Source organism: Miniopterus natalensis, chromosome 2 (assembly GCF_054644295.1).
Source record: "Miniopterus natalensis isolate mMinNat1 chromosome 2, mMinNat1.hap1, whole genome shotgun sequence".
Classification (NCBI taxonomy): Eukaryota; Metazoa; Chordata; class Mammalia; order Chiroptera; family Miniopteridae; genus Miniopterus; species Miniopterus natalensis.
In genome coordinates this window covers 128540862-128553794 of record NC_142082.1, presented here as the reverse complement: position 1 = coordinate 128553794, position 12933 = coordinate 128540862, and the positions used below count along the sequence as shown (strand labels likewise).

At 33.9% G+C, this 12933-nt stretch overlaps 1 protein-coding gene across 3 annotated transcripts in view; it reads left to right on the top strand.

Annotated features, from left to right (window-relative positions):
* The window catches only part of NUP107 (nucleoporin 107), a 36118-nt gene extending 23696 nt beyond the window's left edge, over window positions 1–12422 (top strand). For all 3 annotated transcript variants that reach the window (XM_016199494.2, XM_016199508.2, XM_016199501.2), the window contains 14 exons: window positions 377–436; window positions 1055–1200; window positions 1320–1368; window positions 4480–4549; window positions 4872–4990; window positions 5944–5982; window positions 6497–6647; window positions 6953–7065; window positions 7647–7749; window positions 8218–8378; window positions 9385–9510; window positions 10339–10452; window positions 11524–11691; window positions 12013–12422. In XM_016199494.2, the coding sequence (XP_016054980.2) occupies window positions 377–436; window positions 1055–1200; window positions 1320–1368; window positions 4480–4549; window positions 4872–4990; window positions 5944–5982; window positions 6497–6647; window positions 6953–7065; window positions 7647–7749; window positions 8218–8378; window positions 9385–9510; window positions 10339–10452; window positions 11524–11691; window positions 12013–12120 (1527 nt within the window). In that variant the 3' untranslated portion in view covers window positions 12121–12422. The remainder of the gene's footprint in view (window positions 1–376; window positions 437–1054; window positions 1201–1319; window positions 1369–4479; window positions 4550–4871; window positions 4991–5943; window positions 5983–6496; window positions 6648–6952; window positions 7066–7646; window positions 7750–8217; window positions 8379–9384; window positions 9511–10338; window positions 10453–11523; window positions 11692–12012) is intronic.
* Window positions 12423–12933: the final 511 nt, after the last annotated feature.

Below are 12933 nucleotides of genomic sequence, written 5' to 3'. Positions count from 1 at the left end.
GGGCTCCAAGTGCTTTGTTTTAATGTTTTTAGGTTAGTATCAGGTAGTATTGAATATTTAGAAACTTTCTAGCTGAAAACACTTATACAAATTCTATCTGGAATAAAATTGGGCTATTATAAATAAAGACTCTATTAGACTTGGATCTGTTTTTACCCTGTATTTGAAGTTTAGATGTCTTACTTTTCCTAAAGATTTCAGCATTGACTATATCAGATGGCTCCTTCTTATTACCCCACTAGATCTTTCACTAAAGTTTAGCAACTATCAAATAAATAAGTTCAGTTTAGAAGACATTTTAGAATTCTAGACTATGAAAGAAGTTGACATACTAAGAAACAATTTTCCAAATTCATTTATATTTTTTGTATTTCAGGAGCTTTTTAATAGATATGAGAGAGCAATTTATGCTGCTTTAAGTGGGAATCTCAAGCAGGTATGCAGCCTATTTTAATAATTCTTTATTTTTCCTATGGAATGAAATCAGATACATAAAAATATTTTCTAATTGTATATAATAATCTTATAAACAGAAGCTACTTTTTAAGAGTAGCAGTGATAAAGATAATCATGAAATAGAATGATGACTTGAGCTGCTTAATATGTATTCCATCCACTAAATGATGCTTTAATACATGAAATCAGACTTCAATTTCTAAGGATTATAAATTTAATTACAACATACACTTATTGATGATTTATAGTATGCATAGCTTTCTGCAGAAGTGAGCCACTGAGGCACAGTGACTGTTTGGAATGTCTAACAATCCTATATGTGACCCCATTACCCCCTACATTTTACAGCTGTTTTGAGGTATATTAAAATCCCATCATAGAGCAGCATGGAAACTTGATGCTATTGTGAACTCAGTATAGAAAAAAATCCTAGTTCAAACTTAGATGTGGTTTGGCAGGGAGTAGGTAGGTTGTTTGATATGTTATTTTACATTACAATCCACAATATTTTGTGATAGTCCATATCAATGGATGTAACTGCTTTCCCTTTCTTTTTTGTTGACTATGTCTATATGTTTGTTTTGGGTTGGGGAAAAAGCTTCTTCCTGTCTGTGACACCTGGGAAGACACAGTATGGGCCTACTTTCGGGTGATGGTGGACAGTCTGGTGGAACAGGAGATCCGGTCATCGGTAATAACTCTGGATGAAACTGAAGAACTCCCTAGAGAATATTTGGAAGCAAAGTGAGTTTGCTGGTTTGTTTTAGTCATGGTGATTTTTAATATACTCTGAAGTTTTATTTTTTATCCCTCGTTCATATTATTAATATTACTTTATTCCTTTCCTGTTCTTTCTTTTGAAGTTGGAACTTAGAAAAGGTTTTTGAAGAACTTCAAGCTACTGATAAAAAGGTAAATATTATGTATATTTTACAATAACTGGAATAGGAAACAGTAAGTGTTATGCTCTTGTGCACTGTAGCTGGGAGGCAAAAACATATGTGAAACCTTGTTATCTTCTCCCTTCTTTTCCTCACCTCTTATCCAAAGAGGGACTTTTTTTAAAGGAAAAAAAACTAATTACATATTTAAGTAATACATCCTTTCTGTTTCTTTGGTTTAGGATTGGTCTCACCTGAATTATGGTATGCATGTAAGCTAATTTATCCCTTTCCTTTTGAAAAATAAAAACACATGGAAAATAATAAGACTTTCTCTAGATCTCAAAAGAATCTAATATTTTAAAGTAATATTCTTTAAAAATTTTTAAATGACCAAAGTAATAGCATATGTCCTTGGAACAAAGTAATCCAATAATAAAACTTTTATAATTTCCTTTCAACACCTTTATGGTCAGTCTCATTCCCCTGAGATGGTAAAACATATTGAATGTATCCTTCCATATCTTTCTCCATGCTCTTAAAAATTGGTAGAAATAATGTAGGTATTCTGCTGTACAATTTTGAGTTTTGTTGTTTTTCTCATACTACATATACATTATTCTCCAACTTCAACTTTTTTTTTTTTTTTTATGATAGTCCAAGTTAGTGGATATAGATTTAACAACCTAGCTTATTCTTTTTAATGGGTACATAATGTTCTGTAGAATGATAAATAATTTTTGAATCATCCCGCTTTTGGTTGTTTAGGTTGTTTCTAGCACTGTAATGAGTATACTAGTCCTCTTTCTTTAGGATAGGTTTCCTGAAAGCAGAGTTGCTGGTTAAAGGGTACATGTATATTAAGTTAATTAACTGGTCATAGCAATTAATTCATACTCCCACAAGTAATATATTAATGTGTCCATTTCCCTGCATCCTCACTGGTCCCAGATATCACCCTTTTTATTTTTTGCCAACCCATCAGATTGGGTGGAACATAAGAGTGCACTGTTCTACTCACGTTTTTCTGTGTATTCATAAGGCTGAGCAAGTTTTCTTATGTTTATTGACCATCTGTGAATTTCCTGTTCAGATCTTTTACTATTTACATTTTTCTAGTAGGCTTTATCTTTTCTGTATTGTATAATAAGCTCTTTATATAGTAAGGAAATTAATACTTTTCCTGTCAAGGGTTTATTTCCAGTTTATTATTTTGGAGATTGCAGCTAATGAAAATAAAACAGGAAAGCCAAGGAATAGATATAAATATTAGAAAGGAGGGAACATTTTCATATGATAAAAGTGTAAACCTAGAAACTCAAAATTCCATAAGTTACTAGAATTAATAAGATAAGAATTTGTTAATTAAATTTAAGAAAAAGTTACAAAAAATCATTGCCTTTCTGTACTTATTACAACTAGTTAGAAAAGGATATAGCCTTCCCCAAAAGTCCCACTTAAATTATTGACTAAAACTATAAGATACCTAGGAATAAAAATTAACCAAAGGTTTGAGAGCCTTCCTAAAGTCAACTATAGAATCTTACTGAAAAACATGATGGCCCTGGCCAGGTAACTGAGTGGGTTAGAGCGTCGTCCCCATATGCCAAAGTTGCGATTCGATCCCCAGTCAAAGCACATGTAAGAAGCAACCAATGAATGCATAAATAAGTGGAACAACAAACAGTCTCCCTCTCTCCCGATCTCTTTCTCTCTCTCTCTCTCTCTCTCTGTCTTCTCTCTCCCCTCCCTCCCTTCTAAAATTAATCAATAAAATACTTTTTTAAAAATGAAACCATGGCCCTGGTCAGTGTGCTCAGTGGTTGGAGCTTCGGCCTGTACACCCGAAGGGTCTCGGGTTCAATTCCTGGTCAAGGGCACATACCTGGGTTGCAGGTTCAATCCCTGGCCCCAGGCACATGTGGGAGGCAACTGATGAATGTGTTTCTCTCACTTCAGTGTTTCCCTCTCTCTCTCACCCTCACCCTCTTTCCCCCTCTCTCCCTTTCTCCCACTTCCTTTCTCCTTTCCACTCTCTCTAAAAAAATTAATGGAAAAATATCCCCAGGTGAAGATTAACTTAAAAAAAGAAAAACATGAATAAATAGATATACCACGTTCCTGGATGAGAAGACTTAATATAAATGTCATTCATTCTAAAATTAACATAGAAACCTAGTGCTTTAGGGGGTTATTTTCAGACAGAAATTTTCCAATTAGAAACATAAGAAAAAGAAGAAAATTTGGAAAGAATAATAGTTATGGGATAGTTGTCTTCATAATAAAACTTAATATAGAGATACAGCAAAACAGTATGGAATTGGCACAAGAATAAATAGATCAGTGGAATACAACAGTTCCTATGAGATCCAAGTATAGATGAGAACTTAACAGATGACAGAGGTGACCTTTCATATTAGAGGGAAGGGGATGGTTTATTTGGATACACAGAATGGGCATAATTGACTTTCCATCCAGAAAGAAAACAAAGCTAAATCCTACCTCATGCTATGTATTAAAATAAGTTCTAGATGAAGCAAAGGTTCAAATGTCAAAGAATAAGCACTGGAAGAAAATTTAGACATTTAAATAAAAATTTTAATATTTGACAAAAAATAAACTATTTCCTGCAAGAAATGCAGCTGTAGGTTTCTTGTAAATGGTTTTTTCTACTTTGTGCCTAATCACTGCTTTGATGGTTTTTTCCTTACTCTTGGTGCCATGTACAGAAGAGAGTACCCAAAGAATGCTTTCAGGAACTGTTCATGTCAGTAGAAATCTTTGTAATAGATCTTGCTTAGGTTACAGTGCCCTTCCTTTCTGGCCCACCATGGAGTGTCAAGGAAAGAGTAGTAAAATATAAAAAATAAAAGTTTAATAACATTCACAGAGATTAAATTGTTTTATCACAGTTCTCGGCTTTCAAAGATACTGTTCAATATTGGACTTGTAAGTCTCAAGTATATTCCAAAAGGAGTATCCTTCCCATATTTTATTTTGTTTTGCTTTCCTAAGATCCTTCTTTTCCAACTTTTTCATTGTGGATGTTTCTTCAAAAGTTTGACATTTGTTGTTTACCAATGAGTACATACTCCAGAATGACCACTAGAAGATTTATGGAAAATGTAAAAATTTTTTTCAGAGAGTTTTGGAAGAGAATCAAGAACATTATCATATAGTTCAAAAATTCCTTATCCTGGGAGACATTGATGGTAAGATTTTATAATTTTATTTTACTTTGTATGAGTTCCTTGTTTTCTTACAGTAATTTTGTAAAAAGTTGTCAAAGCAGTGCATATGACTTACCACATCTTTTAATCTGTATAAATGTCAGCCTACTTGAATGCAACTTTTTATTTAATTGTTATAAGATAAAGTTTGAATTTCACCCAGTCTGTATTATGTGATGGTTATTAACAATGAGATAGCAACTTCAAAGCACTAGAGGGATGTGGTAAATGTTCTTGGTAATGTTTATTTAGCTTCTTTTGTTTTTTATCCCTGTTGTTGAATCTTTGCTTTGATGACTTGTAGGTTTGATGGATGAGTTTAGCAAATGGCTTTCCAAAAGCAGAAATAATCTACCTGGACATCTCCTCCGCTTCATGACTCATCTCATTTTGTTTTTTCGCACGCTGGGACTACAGACCAAAGTAAATAAAATGGACCATTTACCCTTCTCTGCAAAGCTGATGCTTTATACCTATCATCAGGAAAATACTACTTTTTGGTTGTTTTCTAGAAGTGGTGATAGGGGTGCAGAAGTCTTCTATACAGTCTCATATGGTCTCTCAATGATAACTCACTGTGGGGGACCCATCTGTGGGCTCTAATCTGTGGCTGCAGAATGTTCATCTGTTTTCTGTTAAATGTGTAACTTTAATCCTCATTAGTACCCAACTCTGAATCAGCCAGCTAAGCTAACTGAACCAGACGAAGTTCTATGTGAGATTGTAAACTTTTGTTTTCTCTTTTTCTCTTTTCCTAAATGATTTATAACATTGGTTAGATAGAGTACATGTAGAAGGCAGAATGATACAGTAGTTAAAAGCTTGGGTTTTGGAGTAAGCATCCTGGGTTCACAGCCTTACCTAGCAGCTTCTAGTTTTGTAATTCTAGGTAAATAAACCTCCATAGGTGTTAGTTTCTTCCTCTATAAAATGTGAACAATAATAACTACCCACAAAGAATATGGTATGGTTAAATCAGGCACTACATGAACTTTGCTAAGCACTTAGCCTAGCATACAGTTATTTCTCAGTGTTAAATATTAAGTCATTTAATAGCAGAGTTATTATTACAGTGGTACCTCGGTTTTCTAATGTAATCTGTTCCGGAAGACCGTTCGAGTTCTGAAACGTTCGAAAACCGAGGGATCAACAGTGGACAGCTAGGCCTCAGGATCTTGCACTCGGCAAAAGCCATGTGGCGTGTTCGACTTCCGAGGCATGTTCAAAAACTGAAGAATTTCCAGGTTTACGGCCTTCGTAAACCAAAACGTTTGTCAACAGAGATGTTCGAAAACCGAGGTCCCACTGTAGATATATTGCTGGCACACATGGGCAGCTGTGTTTATAATTGAATTATCTCGTTTTTTCCTATGAAGGAAGAAGTTTCCATCGAGGTTTTAAAGACATACATACAGGTAAACTTTATGAATCCACAATATGATTCTTTTTTGTTACTGTTTTAATGTGAAAGAATGATACTTTTTTAATATATCTTTATTGACTTCAGAGAGAGGAAGGGAGAGGGGGAGAGAGAGATAGAAACATCAGTGATGAGAGAGTCTTCGTTGACCAGCTGCCCCCTGTACATCCCTTACTGGGGATCGAGCCCGCAACCCAAGCATGTGCCCTGACCGGGAATTGAACCGCGATCTCCTGGATACTAGGTCGATGCTGAACTGCTGAACCATGCCCAGCCGGGCAAGAATGATAATATTTTAATATGCAGTGGCAGGAAATTCATCAGAATCCATAAGAGATCTTTTAATTTTAAGTTTGTTCTTTTAGAGTTTAAAATTATTCAGTTTACAAGCACAAATCTATTAATTTCTCCTAAATATGTTTGAAATTTTGAAGTGTACTTTTTAAAAAGTACCACTGATCCTAGAACTTGTTTTATTGACATACTTTGATCTTTTTCTATTTTTTTAGCTTTTAGTAAATGAGAAACATACAAATCTTGTAGCATTTTATACCTGTCATTTACCTCAAGACCTAGCTGTTGCCCAGTATGCATTATTTTTGGAAGGTGTTACAGAATTTGAACAGCGCCACCATTGCTTGGAGCTGGCTAAAGAAGCAGGTAAAAATGATCGAGAACTTCATCTATTGGGCTTTGTAGGCAAATTATCATTTTGGCTTCAGTAACATCCTTCTAGTTTTAAATCTTCTCTTGAGAGAATTTCAATGAAATTCTGTTTTAGGAATAAAATATACTGTAACTCATGTATAAAATATCTTTTAATTTTGGTATTTTAAAAATAATGTTCATATTTTATGTTACATTTTTTAAAAATTGTCCCAAATTTACCAAATTATTGTGACTATTTAGAGAATATTAGTGTGAACAATTAATTCTTGCTTTTGTTTCTTCAAAAAATTCTTTAGATTTGGATATTGCTACTATAACAAAAACTGTAGTTGAGAATATTCGGAAGAAAGATAATGGTGAATTCAGTCATCATGACCTGGCCCCAGCCCTAGATACTGGCACTACTGAGGTAATCTGAGGGGGAAAAGGAAGTGTGCTTTGGTGAACTTCTACCTTAAAATACTCTGGCTGCTGCTGCTGCTGCTTTTAAGAATTTAGCTTTGTCAGCCAAACCTTTTAAATTTATAAAAATTAGGAGCAAACAAAGTCTTATGTTAGGGTTTGTTTATAGTAGTATGTTAAAGGAAGCTTATTTAATAGAAAAAATCTGAGCATTGGATTTTTGCTCATCAGATTACTCTTAGATACTTGATAAATCGTTTTTCCTATTTTCAGAAAGGAATGAGTTTTATCTAGGAAAGAAAATATATTTTAGAGTAGTATTTAAAGGAATCAATGGTAATTGGTGGGGCATAGAATATATAACTCCAGATTCACAGTCCAGTAAGCTTTTCTGTAATTTAGTAGAAAGCTATTAAGCATGAAAATAAACTAAGGAAAGCTAGGTCCTTTCATAGTTTTGTATAACTGGAAGGAAAATTATGTTCACTGAAGTGCAGGTATAAGTTAATTTTACTAATTTACAGAATATCTTAGAAAAGAATAAAATTGATGTTTGTTTTTGTTTGTTTTTTTCAATTAAATGAATAGGAGGACCGTTTAAAAATCGATGTAATTGACTGGTTGGTATTTGACCCAGCACAGAGGGCGGAAGCATTAAAACAAGGCAATGCAATAATGAGAAAGTTCTTGGGTATGCTGTATTTTTATATTCTTTTTAAAAGTTTTTGTTCAAATCCATATATTCTTGAACTTTGAGGGGGTTTTTTTGTTTGCTTTTCTAACCCTTCCAGTAAGGGAGGGTACAATGCAGCCACTCCTAATCCAACCTCGTGTTATGAAACAAAATACATTTACAGTGAATTTTCATGTCCTACTCAATTTTGCATATAATCTCAAAGCTTTGAAAAGTGTAATTCTTTTTTTTAAGACAGAAGTATGTAAAAGTAACTGCATTTAATGAATCCTTTTGTGACTATATCATTGAAGTAAGGAAAAGGCCCAGCCATTAGGTAGAAAGGTCACCCAGACCTTTAATAAGTATGTTGGGACCTGAAATGGTTACAGCTCACTGTGAACATTGCAAACCAATGATTAGACTGCATTAGAAACATTACACAGAAACTTACATATATTGAAAATTTCTATATCTTTTTCACAGCATCAAAAAAGCATGAAGCTGCAAAAGAAGTATTTGTGAAAATTCCTCAGGATTCTATAGCAGAAATCTATAATCAGTGGGAAGAACAAGGAATGGAAAGTCCACTTCCTCCTGAAGATGATAATGCTATCAGAGAATATTTGTGCATTAGAGCTTATTTGGTGAGTTCCTAAAAAAGACAACAATGTGCCTCTCTCGATGAGGATTTTTCTAATTAACTCTGACTTTGAACTGTTTCCAGAAGTGGTGATTGGCTCATTATCTTATCTCTTTTGAGACTGGTATTGACTGATCCACAAGGGTACTTAAATCAGGACCTCATCTTCATTAGCTTGAGCCTCTAGTTAATGCTAACCAACCAAGAACATCTCACATGGCAGATAGTATATGTGATGTCTGAGACTTTTTTTAAGATTCTTTGAATGCTTGTCTCGACTTTAATATTTCTGCTTTTGGCAATAATTGAAAAAAGCAATACATTCTCTGTTTTTATAACTAAAATAACAGCATACTCATTCAAAATCCATTCAACAAATAGTGACGTGATTACAGTGTGCTTGGTCCTAAGGCTAAGTCTAGATGGCTTTCTGGCCTTCTAGAAACTAATAGACCAATCAAAAGGACAAGTAAATATGTGTATATCACAGAGTAATAACATTACAGAGTGATAAATGTGTTTTGTCACTTGACAAAACATTTATTCACAATAATTTTATTTGCATGAAAGCTAAATATTAAAGTTTCATTTCTTGATGCTCCAAAATTATTTCTAAGAACCAAATTTGAGCTCTGGCTGGTACGTTTCAGTGGTTAGAACCTCGGCTCGTGCACCGTAGGGTCACAGGTTCAATTCCTGGTCAAGGGCATGCACCTGGGTTGTAGGTTCTTTCTCCGGCCCTGGTCAGGATGTGTACAGGAGGCAGCCAATTGATGTGTATCTCTCACGCCAATGTTTCTTTCTCTCTCTCTTCCCCCTCTTCCTTTCTCACCTTCCACTCTCTCCAAAAAATTTATGGAAAAAATATCAAGTGAAGATTAACAAAAAAATAATAATAATAAAATAAAGATTCTTTGGTTAAAAAAAAGAAACAAATTTGAAAAACTGTTGAACATATGTGAAAAGTTTTATTTCTTTTTTGTATTTTTCTATTTTATTTCATATTTTAGGAAGCCCATGAAACCTTTAATGAGTGGTTTAAGCATATGAATTCAGCTCCACAAAAACCTAGTTTGATACCTCAACCAACTTTTACTGAGAAAGTGGCTCATGAACACAAAGAAAAGAAATATGAAGTAAGTTGAATATAGATGAAACCTGTGTTTTTCATCTTAACAATACATGCCATATATTTAAAGAGGTCATTTTTCAACAGCTGTACTCCTATTATAGCAGGTGATCTTGCTGTTAATGTTCTACTTTGAAGGGAAAAAGAAAGGTTTCTGTTTAGTTATTTTTCTGTAGATAATTAACCAGGCCTGAAACATGCCTTCAGGTGACAGTAGTGTTCATTTATAAAGCTATTGTTTCAACATTTTATTTAACTGCAATCAGTTGATGTTTATTTTTATATTTTGCTAACTGAATGTCAACACTTTAAAAAGAATATCAACAGGAGAATAACAATAATAAGGGGTACTGACCTCTTTTCCCTTAGGTTATTAAAAACAACAGCCAACACAACAATAGCCATCTGAAGCAAATGCCCTGTTTTGAACCATAAATGCATAGGTCATATAATAGAGTTGCATCTTATTGGTCATGTCGCATAATAAGGTTGCATCTGATTGGTTAATTCTTGGTACCAGAAATTCTTATATACAAGTATAGGCACCTGATTTTTTTAAAAGTCACTTTAGAGCAACGAGGGTAGGAACTTTTTCTTTTTGTAAATCAATCAAAATTATTTTTATTTTTTGACAGATTGGCAAAAAATGTATTTTTTGGTGTGCTGCAGAATTTTAGTAATTGGTTTATATGTGCCACAAGATGAAAAAGGTTGAAAATCGCTGCTTTAGAATGATGTTCTATATATATATATATATATATTCCTGTCTGTACTTTACAAATACATTATTTAGTGGTTTTTGTCCATGCTATATTTGTCTGTATTTGTTTTGCAGATGGATTATGGTATTTGGAAAGGGCATTTAGATGCCCTAACTGCTGATGTGAAAGAGAAAATGTATAATGTCTTGTTGTTTGTTGATGGAGGCTGGATGGTGGATGTTAGAGAGGTAAGCTGTATGTATTTGTTTATAGCTAAAAGCAAAAAACAAGTCCTTTTTTTGTTGTTGTTTTATCTCTGAATAGGAGCATCTATAGTTCTTATATAACTTTTGTAATTATAACTAAACATCCCATAATTTAAGCCTAAACTGAAAATACTAGCTAGGGAATGGGAATATTCGACTCTTGCGTAAACTATTTCTTCAGATTTAATATGTTCACTCAGGATCCGAAAGTCTAATTTTTTAAATTCTGAAACCTAATTTTTTTTTTTAATTTATTGATTTTCAAGAGAGGGGAATGGGAGAGAGTAGGAGGGAAACATCAATTTGTTGTTCCACTTATTTACACATTCATTGGTTGATTCTTGTATGTGCCCTGACTGGGGATTGAACCCGCAACTTTGGCATATTGGGACTATTCTCCAATCAGCTGAGCTACCCAGCCAGGGCATGAACCTAAATTTTTAATTATACATGTATTCAGCTCAGTTTAGGGATATGAGGATAAGTTTTAGTAGTATAAGACATATATAAAGCAGTGGCTCTCACATCTGAGCTGTCCATTTAAATGACCTAGGAAACTTTTAAAAAATACTGGGTTCAGCCCTGGCCGGTATGGCTCAGTTGGTTGAGCATCGTCCCATGCACCAAGAGGTCGCTGGTTTGATTCCTGGTCAGGACACATGCCCAGGTTTGGGCCTGGATCCCTGGTGGGGGTGTACAGAAGGCAGCCAGTCGATGTTTGTCTCTTTCCACCTTTCCCTTCCTCCCTCTCTCAAGAAAATCAATAAAAACATATTAAAAGAAGAAAAATACTGGGTACTACCCCCAGAGTTTGTGGTTTAATTAGTCTAAGGTAAGGTTAAGCTTTTTTTTTTAATTACCTAGAGAGCTTTAATGTGTAGGCTGGATTGAGAACCAGTTACAAAAATACTAAATACCATAAGAAACACACAAATTCAGTATTCTTTGAGTTTAGGAAATAAAAAGTTTGCTTCTACCTGGAAGAGATCTGCACAGGATGCTTGAAAGGTAGTCATTTTAACAACTTTATGACCATTTGATGCCTGTCTGTAGGATGCTGAAGAAGATCATGAAAGAGCACATCAAATGGTTTTACTGAGAAAGCTTTGTCTGCCAATGCTGTGTTTTCTGCTTCACACCATATTGCATAGTACAGGTCAATATCAGGAATGCCTGCAGTTAGCAGATATGGTCTCCTCCGAGCGCCACAAACTATATCTGGTAAGTTCTAGAGCATTTGCACTTCTAAATTTTAGTGATTTGGTAAATTATACTTAGATTTTTTTAAAGTAAAAGTCCCATTTTAATGATTGTGCTTTTTTCCCCCCAAAATATGTATACATTCCTAAGCAGTTAGAAGTTTAAAAACTATCACAGAAAAATAGCTTTGAAATTCCTAACCAGGCTAACATACTGGCCTCCAGCTACAGAAATATTAAAAAGGAATTTCTTCTTATGTTAAGCTAATCAGGTTGATTAGGTGACTATAAGTTCTTGCTCTTCGTTCTCATTCTTAACATTTTTCTCTTTTTTAAAAATCAGGTATTTTCTAAGGAAGAACTAAGGAAATTGTTACAGAAGTTAAGAGAATCCTCTCTGATGCTCCTAGACCAGGGACTTGATCCATTAGGATATGAAATTCAGTCATAATTTATCTACTCTTTGTAATCTCACTAATTTCCATGATAAATGGAGTGTTTTGTAAAATATACATATTTGTAATTACTGGGGGTTTTCTTTTGCATTATCATGGGGAGACATTTTTTTTTTAATTTAGACATTTGAATTTTGTACTTTTCAGAATATTATGGTGACACTGAAATTTTAGTGTATTATATCAGTATTTCCCTGTGTTTATTAATAAAATTATGTAAATTAAATTTTTCTTTTCTTACAAATTCCAAGATTGTTTCTCTGATGTGTAATAAGAAATTAAAATTCCTATTATCCTATTTTTTCCTATGATTGTAAGTACTCTGGTATCTTAAAATTTGAAGAGGATGAAAAGTAGATTTAAGCCAGGTATGTAATTTCTCATAAAATTTTTAAAATATTACAGCTAAGAAGATTAAGCTTTGTTTTCTTTATTTTGAAGACATTTCTAGTTTATTGACTCTTAATTCAGCAAACCTGCCACTGAAGTGGAGCATGTAAAGATTTAGTGTGGGATCTGGCACACAGTAAACTCTGAATAACTTGAGGATACAAAATGAGTAAAATCTAATCCAGCCCTCCTAGTACGGAAAATACAATAAATATATATTATAAATGCCATTAGAAAATACAAGCAACCTGAGCAGGAAGAAACTATTTCCAGCTCGAAGGCCTCTGAGGAAGTAGCATTTGGGCTGGGGTTAAGGGTGATGCACTACAGATTAGGAAGTCAGTTTGAGCAAGGCTGAGAAATGGTGCTACATGCTTATTAATCGGCAAATATGCCACATTGACTAGAGTGTAGGATTT